Source organism: Mastigoproctus giganteus, chromosome 11 (assembly GCF_048544385.1).
Source record: "Mastigoproctus giganteus isolate SK-2022 chromosome 11, ASM4854438v1, whole genome shotgun sequence".
In the NCBI taxonomy this organism is placed as follows: domain Eukaryota; kingdom Metazoa; phylum Arthropoda; class Arachnida; order Uropygi; family Thelyphonidae; genus Mastigoproctus; species Mastigoproctus giganteus.
In genome coordinates, this window is record NC_143585.1 from 3028163 (window position 1) to 3048417 (window position 20255).

At 38.3% G+C, this 20255-nt stretch overlaps 1 protein-coding gene across 2 annotated transcripts in view; it reads right to left on the reverse strand.

The window, feature by feature from the left end:
• Mcm3 (minichromosome maintenance 3) overlaps positions 1 to 20255 on the reverse strand; it is a 180250-nt gene that overhangs the window by 102036 nt on the left and 57959 nt on the right. For both annotated transcript variants that reach the window (XM_090385070.1, XM_090385069.1), the window contains exon 8: positions 17659 to 17789. In XM_090385070.1, coding sequence (XP_090241196.1) covers positions 17659 to 17789 — 131 coding nt within the window. The remainder of the gene's footprint in view (positions 1 to 17658; positions 17790 to 20255) is intronic.

The following is a 20255-nucleotide window of genomic DNA, read 5'->3' on the forward strand; positions in this document are numbered from 1 at the left end:
AATAAAATAAATAAATAAAAAAAAAAAAAAAAAGAAACCACTTCCACTTCACCCCTCTGTTCGTTCAAAATACCTGTCCAGCTGAGCCTTAAACTTATTTAGACTATCAACTTTTACGACAAGGGATGGAAGTCTGTTCCACCAACCAACCACACGCTGGCTAAAGGCAAATTTCCGCACGTCTATCCTACATCTGTCTTTCCTCAATTTGAATTTATGCCCTCTCAGGTGATTATTCTGAGCTAGAGGAAGAATCCCATCAGCATTGAGCATGCTCAAACCATTCAAGGCTTTATACACCTCTATCAGATCACCTCGCTGGTGCCTAGTCTACAGACACTGTAATTTGCAAAACTTAAGCCTTTCTTCGTAAGAGCACCCCTTTGTTCCATTCACTAATCTTGTTGCCCTTCTCTGTACTCGTTCCAGCAGCTCTACATCCTTCTTGAAATGAGGCCTCCAGACCTGTATACAGTACTCTAGGTGTGGCCTGACCATTGCCTTATACAAGGGAATAATCACCTCCTTATCCCTGCTGGAAAAATTCCTGTATATCATTGACAATACTCCATGAGCTACTCTTGCAGCCCGTCTGCACTGCTCAGAGAACTTCATATCTGCCTGCACAACCACCCCCAAGTCCCTTTCATTCTCTACCACTGTCAGTGTAGTACCACAGAGTTGATACGTTGCTCTGGGGTTGCCGTTTCCCATGTGTAGTACTTTACATTTGTCAATGTTAAACTTCATTTGCCACCTCTCAGCCCATCTGCTCAACCTTTCCCGATCCTGTTGCAGCAGCATAGTGTCAGTAGTGTCCTTGACAACCCTGCCAACCTTTGTATCGTCTGCAAACTTGGACATAAAGCTTGATATACCATCATCCATATCATTTATAAATACAGAAAACAATAATGGACCCAACACTGAGCCCTGAGGGACTCCACTAATAACATTAGTCCACGATGAGCAGTGTCCATTGATTACCACTCTCTGTCTTCTCCCCCTCAACCACCCCTTTATCCATAGCAGCAATTTGCCTCCAATGTCACACTGCTCCAATTTGTGTAGCAGTCTTCCATGTGCAACAGTATCAAAAGCCTTTCTAAGATCCACGTATATAATATCAAAGCTATTCCCTGCATCCAGTTCTTTGGTGACTGCATCATAGTATCCAATCAAATTGGTCAGGCAAGACTTCCCCTTAACAAAACCATGCTGTGTCCGAGCTATAACTGAAGTCTTGTCTAAATGATCCTGCAGTGCTTCTTTAACCAGTGCCTCCATTAATTTTCCTGGAACAGAAGTTAAGCTTACAGGTCTATAATTACTTGTGTCAGCCTTTGATCCTCCTTTGTGAATTGGGGTCACATTTGCACATTTCCAGTCTATGGGTACCTCCCGTGAGTCCAAGGAAGCTCTCATAATTATGGCTAAGGGTTTGCTTACTTCCTTTGCTGCCTCCTTTAATATAACTGGATAGATCCCATCCACACCGGGTGCCTTTCTTGTGTTTATCTTCAACAATTTCTCCTCCACTTTACTCCCAGTTATTTCAAGGTTCTGTAGCTCACTGCTAGAGTTGAATACACCTCTGGCATTCCCCTCGCTGAATAACTCCTCATGTGTGAATGTCGATGCAAAATATTCATTTAGTTTGTTAGCTACCTGAACAGGATCATCAACAGTTGACCCATTAATATCAAGTGGACCAATCTGATTCATCCCCTTCCTTCTAGAGTTTACATAAGTAAAGAACTCTGCTGTTTTTTCTTTGCATCCCTTGCCAAGGATTTCTCGTAATCTGCCTTCGCCTGCCTAACCTCCTTTGTAACTTGGTTGCATATCAACTTGTATCTATCATAGGCTTCTGTGTCATGTGTTAATTTGTAAGTATCCCATGCATTTTTCTTCTCTGCCATATGCCTCATTAGTTCATCTGACATCCATTTTGGCCTAAACCTTGAACAATATTTCTTAGTTGGTATGTAAAGCCTAGTAGCTTCCAAGATAAGTTCATTGAATGCTTCCCATTTTGAATTTGCTGTTGGTAACATCATCAGTTGGTCCCACTGTATAGAATTTAAATACTGTCTCAGTCCATCGAAGTCGCCTTTACGGAAGCAATAACCCTTCCCTTTACCCCTAATGGTAGTTACCTCTTTGAGTAAATCCCACTTCAGCACACTGTGATCACTGCCACCTAGTGGTTCATTTATCTGCAGATTCTTAATGCATGAAGAATCACTGCTGATAATCAAATCAAGAGTATTACTCCCTCTAGTTGCCTCCCGAACATGCTGATGTAGAAAACAATCATCCAATAAATCCACAAAAGCCCTGCTAGTGTGTGAGTAACCAGCCCCCAAATTCCAGTCAATATCTGGGAAATTAAAATCTCCCATTATAAGACTCTCTGATTTACTGGCCCACTCTATTTCCCTGTACAGTTTCTTATTATACTCATCAGAGTCATTAGGCCTATAGCACACTCCTACTCTCAATTTTGATCTCCCAATGCTTATGTCACACCAAACTGACTCAACACTGCACTGTCCAGCGATGTCGACTGGCTTCACTTCCTTGGTTTTTATGTGTTTCTTAACTAATAGCATAACCCCCCCCTTCCTATCCTGTCTATCCTTTCTGTAGACGTTGTACTCCCCAAATTCCAGTTCTGCATCCCTTATATCTGTGTGACACCACGTCTCTGATATCCCAACAATATCTGCCTTTGATGTTTTGAGCAATACCTCAAATTCATCAAATTTATTTACTAAACTCCTAGCATTGGTGTACACGCAAGTATACCTGCACCTGTTTCTATTCTTAGCTACCCTAACACAACCCATGTGTTTACTTGTACCGCAATGGCTGCCAGCAGTCTCTGAAATATCATGCATCTTGTTTTTCAGGCTTCTGCTCATTCTAATAGAAGCAGTGCAAGAATCTCTTTCACCTCTGCCAGTGGCTACTGTCAATCTACTGGTCTTTGTCTCCCCCCAAGCTAGCAGTTTTTCGACGCACCTAACACTGCCTCGATAGCATCAGCAAATATTCTTGCACCCTTTCTATTTAAGTGTATCCCATCCCTGTAGAAGCAATCTCTCCTGTTAACAAGTACAGTCCAGGCTGAAAAAAATTCTACCCCTTGAGCCTTGCACAATCTTTCCAGGGCCGAATTGATCGATAAGGCTCTCATCATATACTCCCTCCTATCGTGTCTGGGCAGAATTGCAGACACTTTCAAATTCAACCCTAATTCTCGGCTTTTGTTCAACAGTGACCTGTACTTGTTAAGTAATTCTGCCGATCTCCTACTCTTAATATCATTAGTGCCAATGTGTACAACTATATCACCTTTTGTGCCCTTAAAAGATGATATTCGCTCTACGTCATCAACCTTTGCCCCTGGCAGACATACCCTGGTCCTAATCCAACTACTTGACTTTCATTTGTAACCCAGGCCTTCTGGAAACACATTAGCGTGCAGCCTTGTCAGAAGCTGAGTTATTCATAGAGAAGGTTGTTTAGGCAAGCATACACGTTAAAACAGAAGGAATCCTGTGGAACAACTCATTTAGTTCAGCAGCCATCTGAGAATGATCATCTACACTCAAACTGTTGATATCAAGGATACCAATCTGATTCATCCCCTTTTTTTTTAGAGTTTATATAAATAAAGAAGCCTTTGCTGGGGTTTTTTTTTTTTTTTACATCCTTTGCCTAAGATTTTTCATAATCTGCTTTCGCTTACCTAACCTCCTTTGTGACTTGATTATAGACTAGACTGTATCTACCATAGGCTTCTGTGTCACCTGATAATTTATGTGCATCTCATGCATTTTTCTTCTGTGCCACGAGTCTCATTACTTCATCTGACATCCACTTGCGCATAAACCTAGCCATATTTCTTAGTTGGAACAAAAAGCCTATTATCTTTCAAAATTACTTCCTTGAATGCTTCCCATTTAGAAATTGCTGTTGGTAACATCATAGTTGGTCCCACTGTATAGAATGTAAAAAATCTGAGACCACTGCAGTTGCCTTTACAAAAGCAAAAACCCTTCCCTTTACCCCTGATTGTAGTTACATCTTTAAGTAAATCCCACATCAGTACACTGTGATCCCTGGCACCTAGTGGTTCCTTTATGTGTAAATTCTTAATAATCACTGCCGATAATCAGATCAAGAGTATTCTCTCTTGTTGCCTCTCTTCCTCTTGTTGCCTCTCTAACATGCTGTTGTAGAAAACAATATTCAATAAATCCACAAAAGCCTTGCTAGTGTGCGAGTGACCAACTCAAGTTCCAGTCTATATATGGGAAGTTAAAATCCCCCATTATAAGACACACTGATTTACTGGCCCACTCTATTTCTCTGTATAATTGTTCACTGTGTTCATCAGAGTCATTAGGCCTTTAACAAACTCCTACTCTCATGTTTGCTTTCCCAGTGCTTATGTCACACATAACTGACTCAACATTGCACTGATCTATGTCAACTTCCTTAGGTTTTGTGTTTCTTAACTAACAGCATAACCTCCCTTCCTATCCTGTCTATCCTTTCTGTACACATTGTACTCTCCAAATTCCAATTCTGTATCCCTTATATCTCAGTAGCATCATGTCTCTGATATCCTACAAACATCCATCTTGGATATCTTAACCAGCACTTCAAATTCATCAAATTTATTTACTATACTCCTAGCATTGATGTACATGCAGGTATACATGCACCTGTTCTTACTCTTAGTTAATCTTAACACAGCCCATGTATTTACTTGTTTCATGACCCCCAGCAGTTCCTGAAATCCCCAGCAACTGGCTGAGCTGCTGCTCATTCCAATAGAAGCAGTGCAAGAATCATTTCCACATCTGTCTACGGCTACTGTTAATCTATTATTCTGTGAATCCCCCCCCCCAAGCTAGCAGTTTTCCCGACCCACCTAACATTACCTTGATAGCATCAGCAAATATTCTTGCTCCCCTTCTATTTAAGTGTATCCCATTCCTGTAGAAGCAATCTCTCCTGTTAACAAGCACAGACCACGCTGAGGAAAATTCTACTCCATGAGCCCTGCACGATCTCTCCAGGACTGAATTGATTGACAAGGCTCTCATCATATACTTCCTCCTATCGTGTCTGTGCAGGAATTCTGACACTTTCAAATTTAACCCTAACTCATGACTTTTTTTTCAGCATTGATCTGTACTTGCTTAATAAATCCACAGATCTCCTACATTTAATGTCATTAGTGCCAAAGTGTACAATGATATCACCTTTTGTGCCCTTAAAAGATGATATCTCCCTACAGCATCATCAACTTTTGCCCCTCTCAGACACACCCTGATCCTATTCCACCTATCCTTGTTGCACAATATATTTCCTGTTTCCCTGACAATTGAGTCACCAACAATAACTAGCTTCTGTGGGACCAGCGCATTCTGCCCTGAAGGTTGCCTGGTGCATTAAAGTGCTCTGGCATTGAGTTCAGCAGCTGAGAACTTGATGGGCCTCCATTTTACTCTTCAAGCCCTCATAGACCTCCCATCAGAATACTGAGTGGCCATTTTTTCTTCATATTCTCTGCACCTAGCAACACAAAGACAACTACTTGTGTTTCACCGAACCTTTCCATTGAATTAGTCCATAAATGGGTAACATAAGCAAGAATATCACCAGTGGATCGACACTGACAGAATCTATACTGGCGATCGTTGATCAGACTGAAGGTTTCTAGGTAGTTTAAGAGTTGGCGGTTAATTGCTTTCTCCATTACTTTAGAAAGAGTAGAAGTAATTGTAATGGAACGATAATTGGATGGGAGGGATTTGTCACCCTTTTTAGGAACTGGCTGGATATGAGCAAATTTCCAAGCAGAAGGAAAAACACCTTTGGAATAAGAAAGTGAAAAAAGGCGGCAAAGAATAGGAGTAAGTTCAGGCGCACAGGTTTTGAGAACAAGTGGAGAAATACCATCGGTACCTGGAGCTTTCTTAGCATCAAGATTCGTCAAAATCCTTCTGACATCCTTTTGACGGAATACCACAGGAGGCATTGAATGGAGCGTGTTGGGAATAGTGGGAGGTGTTTTACCAAGATCATTAATACATGAGTTGGAAGAAAAATGGGATGCTAGCAGGTCAGCTTTATCCTTGGCTGAAGTGACAACAGAACCATCTGGTTTGGACAGAGGTGGGAGCAGAGATGGGCAAAAGTTGCGACCAATAGCTTTGGCAAGAGACCATAATGCTCGGCTACCATTAGGGCAAGAAGCACGTTTTCTACTCTTAGCCTGTTCAAACTCTAGTTTGGACTGATTAATAACTGCTTTACAATTGTTGCGAGCTTTGGTGTAGGCAGAAAATGAAACTGGAGAATTAGAAACAAGCCAATTACGATATGCAACATTCTTCTCTTGAACAGCCTTAGCACATTTATTGGAAAACCAAGGTTTATTTAAAGGATGAGATTTTAAAGTGGAGTGTGGGATAAAGGATTCCATTCCTGCAAGAATAATTTCGCTGACACAATCTGAGCAAATGTTGACATCAGAAGTTTTGAAACAGTAATCCGGCCAAGGAAAAGAAGAAAAGAAGTCTCGCAGATCATCCCATTTTGCATTCTTGTAATGCCAAACAACACGAGGTTGGGAATAGCCCTGAGATAAAGGTTCCATTGGAGAAGAGACAATCACCAAGTTGTGATCTGAAGTGCCTAAAGGACCTCTCACATCGACCGTGTACTTAGAAGGGTTGTTTGTGAGAAAAAGATCAAGTGTATTGGCTGTATGATTAGGATTGTCCAGTATTCTTGTAGGTAAATGAACAATCTGTGCAAGATCATTAGTAATTGCAAAAGCCTCAGCATCTCGACCAGCTGGGTCGGTATGACTAGAAAAAGGAAGCCAGCTAGAGTTGTAAATATTAAAATCACGAAGGAAAATTACCTCACCCTTAGGAAAGTTGGACTGGAGAAAGTCAAGTTGCAAAGAGAGGAAGTCAAAGAGCTCCAAGTGATTAGTAGAGTTGGGAGAACGGTAGAGACAACAGATGAATTTGACACAATGAGGTAGAGAGATTTTAAGCCAGAGAAGATCAAAGAGAGGAGATTCCAAATTGCGAAATCTCTGACAGGGAATATCAGAACGGACATATGCACAAGTACCACCTTTGAGGCGAAAGGAATAATACAGAATAATTTGGGCAACTGAGATGGGCAGTATTTGAATCAACCGATAACTGAGATTCTGTCAGAAAAAGTACATGAGGTTTAGCAGACTGCAAGTGGAAATGGACATCGTTGAGATTAGAATTGAGACCACGTATATTTGTGAAATGAATTAGGAAGTGCTTGGGAGGTTTAGATCTTTTCGCAGATAAGCTTGCTCTAATAGTTTGACAATTCATGGTGTGTTCAATAGTAAGAAAAAGTGTGTGGGACATGCTGTATGAAGTAATGAAATTTTTGTATATGGCGTACACGGTAAGAATATACCCAGATCCTTGACATAACGTGGCCTCGACAATGCTCCCCACATACATACTACTCGGACTCCCTCCAGTCACCATCTGGCAGAGTAGAGGTAGCAAGATTATACACTAGCTGATCCGGAAGCCTCCTAGAGAGTTACTAATAGGTTCGGTCCGGTGTACTAACTAGCGGCCGGCCTGCGTACACCGTTTTAGAGCTGTACCCTCGAAATATAAGGAATATTGGATCTCGCCACAATGTTCATCATAACCTCAAAAGTCATCAATCATACTGCATGATGGAAGAGATAGGGAAGGGTTGACCGGAACTTAGTTCTAGAGACTAAACATGGGTTCCATCACTTCAAGCCTCCAATAAGCAAAGTGGTGGTATTGCACCGGTTGATGAGAGTCATGTACCACCTAGTACTGCCTGGTAACATAGATAGGCGGCATTCCTCCATGTGGTGTGGGCACCACACCTCGACCCCTGCTTACGTTGGTTCACACCTGGGTGGTCACCCACCATGTACTTGTGCATGGAGGTTATACCCAGGATTACTAACAGTCCCACCATAGTGAAGGTGTAGACAGAGGATATGGCTGTCACAGACCGTCCGGACTTCGCCGAAATTGGGTCCACTTGACTTGAGTGTTACCCTAATATCAGTTCCATCAGCGTTTTAGACTCCCAGGCAGCAAGTACAGCTTGTCTGGCATATCTGAGAGAATGTCTGTGACAACCTCAAGGACCCGAGCTAACAGATTCCTACTACAGTGCTATGTATTACTCTATCTAGTTTTACGTTATGCCTTACACTATCAAGTTCGAGATATACGTAATGCTATTCTGTATTGATACTACGCAATGGCGGCAATTTCTGAATGGTACATGTTTTACGAATACTAAGTAATAACCCACAAAATCTTTATCTAAGTTCAAAATAAACTAAGTATCATAACTAAGAATATAAAGCTAGTTCTAGAAAATAAATTAATGTCAATTTAGTCAATAAAATGGTAAAAATTTAAGAAAAACTTCTCTAATAGCTGGAGCCGTAAAAACTTCGCCCGCACCGAACTAATCTCGTTCCCACCATCAATATTAGTATGTTGATAGGAAAATTGTAAAGTTATTACAAACTTTACTCTAATATCCCAATATTTAAATTAAAGAGTAGCTTTGGATATATCAAATGATTAAGACAAAACTTATAACTTTATCTAATCCAATAAACTAATTAAATAAAATAGTAGCATATCCACATATCCTTTTTTAACTCAATGAAAAAAACAAAATAATAAAACTGATTAACTTCATAAAGAATTTAACCCATTTTCACTAAAATATAATTTTTATTTGGTGCACCATTACATTATATTCCACATAATGTAGCATTCCACATAAAGTCCAATGATTTTCATGTTATGCAGCCAACAATTATTAGTTCTTTAATCACTGTTCTCTGCATTCGTTCCAACAAGTAGATACCTGTAAGCATTACTCAGGGTGTAGATCATAATCACCTCCTTGTCCCCACTAGAAAATTCCTGTATACCATTGACAGAACCCTATGAGCTGTTCTAGTAGCCTGTCTGCACTTCTCAGGCAACTTTATGTTAGATTTTACAAAATACTACTAGGTCTTTTTCATTCTCCACCATCCAGAGTGCGATACAAACTACAGAATAACATACAAATTAGTATGTTAAACTGGGATCACTGCCATCCATATGCATTACCATACATCTATCAATGTTAAATCTCAATTGCCATTTTTCAGCCCATTTTCTTAATTTTTCTATATCTTGTTACATTAGTGTCTTAATTCTGTCATTGACCACCCTGTCAACCTTTATATCACTGAAAACTTCAACATTTAGCTTGATTTGCATTTATCAATATCATTAAAGAACAATGAAAGCAGTAAGGGACCCAGGACTGAAACCTGAGGTAGTCCACTAATAACATTAGTCCAAGAAGAGCAGTGCTCATTAATAACACCCCCTAACTCCTGCCACTCAACCATCCCTTTATCAATGTGAGCAACCTGCTCCTAAGTCCTCACTGCTCCAATTTGTACAGCCATCTTTCACATGAAACTGTGCCAAAAATTTTGGTGAAATCTAAGTATATCATGTCAAAATTATTCTTTTCAGCTAGGTTCTTTGTTCCTGTGTCACAGTAGTTAATCCGATTGATCAGACAAGACCTCCCTGTAACAAATCCATTCTGTGATTTCCATATAACTCCATTGTTGTTGATATGACATTGCGATACTACTTTAACCACTGACTCCATTATTTTTCCTGGAACAGAAATCAAGCTTACAGATCTATAATTACTCACTTCATCCTTTGAACTCCTTTGTGCATGGGAGAAACACTTAAACATTTCCAATCTATAGGGACTCCCCTAAATCCAAGGATGCCCTCATAATTATTGCCAAAGGCCTGCTCATTTCTTTTGCTGCTTCTTTTCATATGATTGGATATATTTGATCAGCCTACGTATTTTTATACCAAAAGGTGGTACTGTTCTTATTCGGATGTCAGATGAGCTGATAAAGACTAGTGGGATGAAATCTACACTACATACAAATTATGAAATTATATTACTAAGTGGGGTTAGGTAGGTTATTGCAGATTACAAAAAATAAAATAAAATAAAAAAATAAAAGTACTCTGCTTATGTTAACACCAGAAGGAAAGGGATATACCATATCAGTCCACTATTTATGGGCTGCATCTCTACTGATGATCCTGTTCAGTTTGCTGACAAACAGTAAATATTTTGCATTTACATTTCATACAAAAAGTTTTTAGAAATTAGCAAGTTATAACTTGGAGCTAAATGATTTTTTAATAACTGAGATGAAAGTGGAAAATAAATTATTGGAGCTAAAAATAAATAAGGAATCTGGGGTAATGAAATCTATCCAATTATATTAAAAGAAGCAGTAAAAGAGATAAGCAAATCTTTGGCCATAATTCTGAGAGAAACCTGGGATTCAAGGAAGTTCCCTAGAAATGGAGATGTGCAAACATCTCTCCATTTCATAAAGGGTGGGGAGGATCAAAGAGTAAAGTGTGTAATTACACACCTGTAAGTTTAACTTCTATTCAGGAAAAATTAATGAACTCTGCAGTTAAAGAATATGCAAGGTCATTTTGACAGTTATACAGCAATAACAGCAGCATGAGTTAACAGAAGATCCTGTATTTTGAATATTCTTACAGGATCTCGATTAAATAGTAATAAAGCAGCTGGATGCAAAAAAAAAACTGTATGGCATCATATACTATGATTTCGGTAAAGCTTCCACAGTATTCCGTACAAAAGACAGCTGCAGAAATTGGAGTAGACAGGAATTAGGGGGAAGTGGCTACTATGGATAAAGGAATGGTTGAGTGGCAGGAGACATGGCGATTATTAATGCCCACTGCTCTTCATGGCCTAAAGTTATCAATGAAGTCCCGCAGGGGTCAGTGTGGCACCTTTTATTGTTTTAAACATTTATAAACAATAATGATGAAAGCATATCAAGTTTAACGTTGAACATTGCTGATGACATAAAGGCTGGCAGGATGGCTGATGGCAGGCATCAGGGTATGATACTGCAACAAGACCTAAAGAAATTAGAAATCTGGACTGAGAAGTGGCGATTGCGATTTTCTGTTGATAAGTGCAACATATTATATCAGTAATCCCAAAATAAAATATTGATAAGTGATAAAATATTGATAAGTGCAACATATTATATCAGTAATCCCAAAATAAAATATCAACTTTTCTGTTGATAAGTGCAACATTTGGATATCAGTAATCCCAAAATAAAAGCCAACTGGGCGGTTCAACACTTGAAGTGGTGGAGAATGAAAAAAAATCCAGGAATAACTATACAATTAAACTAAACATTCTCATGAAGTTCTCTGAGCAGGGCTACTAGGACGACTGAAGGACACTATGGGCTTTTGCTGGCAGGGACAAGAAGGTGATTATTCTATTGCTTAAGGTAATGGTTAGGCCGCATTTTGAGTACTCCATATAGGAAGCGTCATTTTAGATACGACAGAGATCTGCTGGAATGAGTGCAAAAAAGTGCAATAAAATTAACTGGGGATACAAAAGGGTACTCTTATCAAGAAATACTTGAGCATTGTAAATGGCACTATTTGTAAAGCAAGTATCTGTGAGAAGATGACTGAAATGTTTAAAGATTTAAATGGATTAAGCAAACTAAATCTGATGATGCTCTTACTCTTTCTTGGATGACATGCGTAAGGGTACAAATTTAAATTAAAAAAAAAAAAAATCTTTCAACCACAGAGTAAATGATTATTGAAACAAACGTAAATGTGGTAAAGCAAAAAGTACTTTGAAAATTGAAGGAAGGATTACACAAATTATCAGGAGATTAAGGCTGTTGTGTTTTTTTTTGGCAGATGCTGAATAAACTTACTTCCTTGCATCATTTGCACTACTAATAATATAAATCTAAACATTTTGTCAGCTTATCAATTCTCACATGTTCTGCCACCTCAGCTTTTACCTCATCTACAAACTTTGGAATGAACTTATCCATGAAAAGAACAAACATTCTCATAAACTTCCTAATTCATTTCAAAAGTATATGTGGTGTCAGGCCCACCATCTAAGAATTCTTTTGGTTGCCTCACCATCATTCATCTCATTTCTCCTAATTACTTCTCTATGATTGCATTTTCTATAAGGGTGATTTTTTGTAAAGACCTTATATTCCTTTTCTGAAATGCCCTACACTGTAATATCCTCTTTGATTTCCATTGGCTCAAAATCTCTTTACCTCATTCTGTTAAATTTGTTTGTTTGCATTGTCACTGTCAACGCTATTAATCAGAAGTTCGATTTCCTTTGACACTTTTTTTCTCAACTCTAACTTCCCTAAAAGTAATTTTTCTTGGCAACTTTAATGGTGGGTCGGAAAACTGCTAGCTTGGGGGGAGACAAAGACGAATAGATTAACAGTAGCCACTGGCAGAGGTGAAAGAGATTCTTGCACTGCTTCTATTGGAATGAGCAGAAGCCTGAAAAACAAGATGCAGGATATTTCAGAGACTGCTGGGAGTCATTGCGGTACAAGTAAACACATGGGTTGTGTTAAGGTAGCTAAGAATAGAAATAGGTGCATGTATACTTGCGTGTACACCAATGCTAGGAGTTTAGTAAATAAATTTGATGAATTTGAGGTATTGCTCAAAACATCAAAGGCAGATATTGTTGGGATATCAGAGACGTGGTGTCACACAGATATAAGGAATGCAGAACTGGAATTTGGGGAGTACAACGTCTACAGAAAGGATAGACTGGATAGGAAGGGAGGAGGGGTTATGCTATTAGTTAAGAAATACATAAAATCCAAGGAAGTGAAGCCAGTGGACATAGCTGGACAGTGCAGTGTCGAGTCAGTTTGGTGTGACATAAGCATTGGGAGATCAAAATTGAGAGTAGGAGTGTGCTATAGGCCTAATGGCTCTGATGAATATAATAAGAAACTGTACAGGGAAATAGAGTGGGCGCCAGTAAATCAGAGAGTCTTATAATGGGAGATTTTAATTTCCCAGATATTGACTGGAATTTGGGGGCTGGTCACTCACACACTAGCAAGGCTTTTGTGGATTTATTGGATGATTGTTTTCTACATCAGCATGTTCGGGAGGCAACTAGAGGGAGGAATACTCTTGATTTGATTATCAGCAGTGATTCTTTATGCATTAAGAATCTGCAGATAAATGAACCACTAGGTGGCAGTGATCACAGTGTGCTGAAGTGGGATTTACTCAAAGAGGTAACTACCATTAGGGGTAAAGGGAAGGGTTATTGCTTCCGTAAAGGCGACTACGATGGACTGAGACAGTATTTAAATTCTATACAGTGGGACCAACTGATGATGTTACCAACAGCAAATGCAAAATGGGAAGCATTCAAAGAACTTATCTTGGAAGCTACTAGGCTTTACATACCAACCAAGAAATATTGTTCAAGGTTTAGGACTAAATGGATGTCAGATGAACTGATGAGGCATATGGCAGAGAAGAAACATGCATGGGATACATACAAATTAACACATGACACAGAAGCCTATGATAGATACAAGTTGATCTGTAACCAAGTTACAAAGGAGGTTAGGCAGGCGAAGGCAGATTACGAGAAATCTTTGGCAAGGGATGCATAGAAAAACAGCAAAGAGTTCTTTACTTATGTAAACTCTAGACGGAAGGGGATGAATCAGATTGGACCACTTGATATCGATGGGTCAACTGTTGATGATCCTGCTCAGGTAGCTAACAAACTAAATGAATATTTTGCATCGACATTCACACATGAGGAGTTATTTAGCGAGGGGAAAGCCAGAGGTGTATTCAACTCTAGCAGTAAGCTAGAGAATCTTGTAATAACTGAGAGTAAAGTGGAGGAGAAATTGTTGAAGATAAACACAAGAAAGGCACCCGGGGTGGATGGGATCTATCCAGTTATATTAAAGGAGGCAGCAGAGGAAGTAAGTAAACACTTAGACACAATTATGAGAGCTTCCTTGGACTCAGGGGAGGTACCCACAGACTGGAGATGGGCAAATGTGACCCCAATTCACAAAGGAGGATCAAAGGCTGACACAAGTAATTATAGACCTGTGAGTTTAACTTCTGTTCCAGGAAAATTAATGGAGGCACTAGTTAAAGAAGCACTGCAGGATCATTTAGACAAGACTTCAGTTATAGCTCGGACACAGCATGGTTTTGTTAAGGGGAAGTCTTGCCTGACCAATTTGATTGGATACTATGATGCAGTCACAAAGGAACTGGATGCAGGGAATAACTTTGATATTATATACTTGGATCTTAGAAAGGCTTTTGACACTGTTGCACATGGAAGACTGCTGCACAAATTGGAGCAGTGTGACATTGGAGGCAAATTGCTGCTGTGGATAAAGGGGTGGCTGAGGGGGAGAAGACAGAGAGTGGTAATCAATGGACACTGCTCGTCGTGGACTAATGTTATTAGTAGAGTCTCTCAGGGCTCAGTGTTGGGTCCATTATTGTTTTCTGTATTCATAAATGATATTGATGATGGTATATCAAGCTTAATGTCAAAGTTTGCAGACGATACAAAGGTAGGCAGGGTTGTCAAGGACACTACTGACACTATGCTTCTGCAACAGGATCTGGAAAGGTTGAGCAGATGGGCTGAGAGGTGGCAAATGAAGTTTAACATTGACAAATGTAAAGTACTACACATGGGAAACAGCAACCCCAGAGCAACGTATCAACTCTGTGGTACTACACTGACAGTGGTAGAGAATGAAAGGGACCTGGGGGTGGTTGTGCAGGCAGATATGAAGTTCTCTGAGCAGTGCAGACGGGCTGCAAGAGTAGCTCATGGTGTATTGTCAATGATATATAGGAATTTTTCTAGCTTGAAATGAGGCCTCCAGACCTGTATACAGTACACTAGGTGTGGCCTGATTATTCCCTTGTATAAGGCAATGGTCAGGCCACACCTAGAGTACTCTATACAGGTCTGGAGGCCTCATTTCAAGAAGGATGTAGAGCTGCTGGAACAAGTACAGAGAAGGGCAACAAGATTAGTGAATGGAACAAAGGGGTGCTCTTACGAAGAAAGGCTTAAGTTTTGCAAATTACAGTGTCTGGAGACTAGGCACCAGCGAGGTGATCTGATTTAGGTGTATAAAGCCTTGAATGGTTTGAGCATGCTCAATGCTGATGGGATTCTTCCTCTCGCTTAGAATAATCACCTGAGAGGGCATAAATTCAAATTGAGGAAAGACAGATGTAGGATAGACGTGCGGAAATTTGCCTTTAGCCAGCGGGTGGTTGGTTGGTGGAACAGACTTCCATCCCTTGTCGTAAAAGTTGATAGTCTAAATAAGTTTAAGGCTCAGCTGGACAGGTATTTTGAACGAACAGAGGGGTGAAGTGGAAGTGGTTTCTTTTTTTTTTTATTTATTTATTTATTTTTTTTTTTTTTTATTTTTTTTTTTGGCTGATGCTGCATAAGCTTGCTTTCTTGCATCAAATGCCTCTACTAATGCTAATGCTAATATTCACAACTCCAGCTGGCTTCAATCTGTCCAAGTTGTATTATCCAGATAATTTATTTTATTTATTTCGAATGCATTTCTAGTCAGGATCCTTGGATTTGACTTGCTAATAACACCTAGCCTTGAGATTGACTAATTCAAAGTACTGAGGAGGAAATCCATGACTACTGACAGCTAGTCTCAAACCTGCACACTCCACTCAGTACAGCCTAGCACTCTTGCTAACTAGGCTACCTGGGCCCCATATCCAGATGATTGAGCTACAGGGACTTTCACTAAAACAAATAACTTTATACAACTTGCCCATTTACCTACTACCAAGGAATCTTAATTACATCTCTTCCTTAATGATAACCTTTCATATTATATAGTTAATATTAGTTGTTTACTAAGTACATAAAAAATTTTCTCGTTTATACTCCAGCACGACCATGAGGTCAGAGGAGTTTTCAATAAATCTTGAATACAATCTTTAATTGTATTTAGCAGCCACAAGCTTGAACTACTCACTCAAAGAGTGGATACTACTGCACTCACTCCTGACCACTCAGCTACATCAGGCCTATAATCTAAAATTATTTGTATGAAATGTCCTCTCATAGTCTACTGGCCATTTGTTTACATTATGGAGCATTACTCCTGTTTCTTATATCCCCAATTAAGATATGAGATATAGACTAGTAACATAATAATGAAAATAGGAACATAAGTTAGAACTTTTTTATTAATAGCTGTACATACACAGCATTATGACAATGGTGATATATGTATTTATTTACCCCACACACCCATCTCTTCTATTATGCAGTATGAATAATGTTTTTTGAGGTTATGATAGGTATCATGGTGTGTTAGTTGTCAAACAGCCCCAGAGGTTCCCCCCACCCATCTCTGCGGGTTTCACAGTGTGGTGAGATTCAATAATCCTTACATTTCAAGGGCACAGCTCTAAAACAACTTTAAGAGGACAGCTGCTAAATAATTCTCCAGACTGTAATTCAGAATGCCTTATAAAGGGTTTTTTTTTTTTTTTTTTTTAAACTTTTCAGATATTGGCTAGAACTGGTGGTGGGTTTGTCACCCACACAATAGCAAGATTTTCTGGATTCAACGGATGACTGTTTCCTAAACCAGCATGTTAGAGGAGCAACAAGAGAAAAACAACTGATCTGATTATCAATATTTTTGATCGGATTATCAGCAGTGATTCTTCATAATATTCATATAAAGGAACTACTAGGTGGCAGTAATCATAATATATTGATGTCATTTTGCTTTCATAAAGGGACTGTAGTGGTTGTGGACAATTTTTATATTGCAAGGAATGACTGTAAATTGCATGGATGATTATAAATAAGCAGGGGACATAGGTCGCTGCAATAAGTATAAACTAGTCTACAATCAAGTCATTAAGGGAATTGAAGAGCATAAATACTAAATTTTGGGGAGTAACAGAAGGCTGGATCACATGTTTACTTTCAGGTAGCATGTTGTAGGTCGCTGGATTGAATTGGCTGCAACAGCGGTCGAGTTTAAAAGAATTAGATAGGAACTTTTTGGTCACAGGGAAAGTTCGAACAATACATTTTTTTTTTTTTTTTTTTTTTTACAGATGCAGAAAAAGCCCACTTCCTTGCATCATTTAGCCATTGTAATACTAATACTATACTGACACTGTTCAATAACATCACTGTGAGCTTAACATAGCATAATCTTCATCAATTCTAAAAAGCTTTGAGAAGTTAGTATTACTAAATTCTCCATTAATCTTATCAATCATATTAACTTTAAGAAAAAATCATTAAATTGAAGATTAATGTCTCTTAATTATCATTTTTTTATATTATGATACAAACCTGACTACAGTAATATGTCACTGGCTGAGAGGGAAAAAAAAAGTTATTCCCATTAATCAATAATCTCAGAAATATGATGAACTGTAATGATACATCTTTGAAGTTCATAAAAATTTATAAACTTTAATATAAAAATAAAATGAATAATTAAAAGACAAACTGTAACTAACTTCTTAAGTCACATATATTAAATCTAAAATTAAAAATTTTAGCATTTTCAACACATACCCCCTAAGACGAGTTCCATTAGGTAAAACCTTTTCTACACCACCTAGAAGCATACAGAGTAATGCCTTTTTGATGTAGTCATGACCATGTATGGATGGAGCCAACGATCTTGACAAAATATCAAACACATCCTGAAACATTTAAGTGAAACAATTAAATCTGTTATCATTAATCAAATTAGCAATTATGATTAATACGTTTTAATTTAAAAAATTTAAATGAGGATGAGAAAGACAATCAGATGCAATTATATGATCTGACAATTAGTTAAATTGTCATTCATACAAATTTGCATTTTTTTCATGTCAAACTTAGATAGGTTTATGCCTAATTATACCAAAACCACTACAGAGTATTTGGTTACAGGCATTCATCACATAATGTGCGGAACCTTTAGTGTTCTTTGAAAAAAGCGTAAGCCAAATCCATGTTATATGAAGACTACTTTTTCACATAATACAGGTTGTAAGTAAATATCGCAAACATCAATGGTCATATGTAATGTTTGATCTTCAGCGTATATTTAGCTGTGTAAAACAACTGTAAGTACAGGTGACTATTTTCACATCTCCTCGTGTTGCACCTGGTATTTTTCTTTTTTTCCTGTTCAAATAAAATCAGCATATATTTAATGCAGAAGCACACCAATGATGTTTTCAGATTAAACTGAAGACAGGGAACAACCTCCCATTCATAAAAAAAAAAAAAAAAAAAAAAAAAAAAAATAGCCGAAGCAAAATTAAGTTTAGAAATGATAAAAATCATGCAAATTGCTTTTAATTTAAAAATACCATTGGTATACAGTTACCCCATTTAGTTTATTTTAGCATTTTAATATCTATATATATATATATAATTCTGTAAGTCATATTTTCCATTTATCAAAATTGTAATAGTATTTGCCATACAGTGCAAGAAAACCACACTGCACTGGCAAAAAAAAAAAAAAAAAAAAAACAAGTGGTAAGAAAATACAAATTATGTGATTCACAGGTAAGTGTGAGGAGGGGTTGACCGTTGAATTGATTCAAACTGTCAGTCTCAACTACCTGCAGGGCAACTTGTTTCAGCTATCAATGACTCACTGGCTAAAAGAAAACTTCCTATGATCTAATCTAAACCTTAAGCCCCATAATTTGAATTTATGATCCCTAGTTCTGGAATTCTTTAGAACAGTGAGAATTCCACCTTCATTCATTTTTACTAATCCCTCTCAGAGCCTTATAAACCTCAATCAGGTCACCTATGAGGTGGCTGGTTGCCCAACTCTGTAGTCCACATAATTGGAATCTTTCCTTATATGGTCGTGCTTCTGCTGATCTCACCAATTGAGTTGCCAGTCTTTGGACCCTTTCAAGAAGCCCAATGGGTTTTTTCAGATGAGGTCGCAATACTTTTACAAGTATTCCAAATGGGGTCCTCCTTATCTCAACAGGATAGCATTCGATAAATCATCGACAGGACAACATGGGCTTTCCTTGCTACCTGCTTACCCTGTTCAGAAAATTTCACATTTTCCCAAGTTGTAACTCCCAGATCCCTTTCCTCCTTTACTCCTCAATCCCACCAAGTGTATAATTTATTTGCAGGTTGCTATTCCCCAAGTGTAAGACCTTGCATTTAGCAGAATTAAAACATAGCTGTCACTTCTCTGACCATCTTGTGAGCAAATGGAAGCAGCTTAATTAATACGTACTGCAATATGTACATACTAATTGATATTTCTGTTCACTGACTTTTTTTTTTTTTGTTATAAAATTTAAAACAGTAAAAATGATAAGCAATTAATAACAAAGAATGTGACAGGACACAAGTGAGATACAGAGTAATGAGCGTCTGAAAATTTATTTGTTTTTTTTATGTGATTGAATATTTCATGGAAGGGGAAACACATTTCACCATAATAACATGAAAACCCACAGAATTCCAGCTATCGGTACTATAGCAAATGCAAGAAGATTGAGTTTACTACCAGTTTATAATTAATTACACTAACAGAAAAGACCACTAAACCGGAAACTGCAAATTGTTTTTATTGTTTTATTTTTATTTTTATTTTTTTTATGTAAACCCCAACCGCGAGAGGTATTAGAACCTATAGTACTTAGTACCATGCTTGGGTTGGAGGTTGAGAAGATGAAAGAAGATATTTGTTGACATTGGACTTGAATTTCTGTAGACTGTAATTTTCAGGAAATACGTATGAAGGAAGGTTGTTCCAGAAAATGGCAGTTGAATGAATAAACGAGGAAGATGAAAAGTTGGTTCTGTGAGTTTGAAGTTGGACAGTAAATGGATGTTGGCTGATGGCGGCACGTGTTCGGACTGTTTTGAAAGAGAGAGCGGGAATTATAGAAGCCAAGAACAGTGCCCATGGAAGTATCTGTAGAAGAGGCATGCAACAGAAACAGTATGTCTATGAGAGAGCGAGTGGAGAGCCTGTTAGAGATGAATCATTAATTAACCTAACTGCCCTCTTCTGAATGGAATCAAGAAGCCTGAGGGAGGTTATGGTACTGACCTCCAGAAATGTGTTTTAGAAAAATACCATGAAGGCGATAACGACTAGCAAGTCAATAGCAGGGATTCACAAAAAG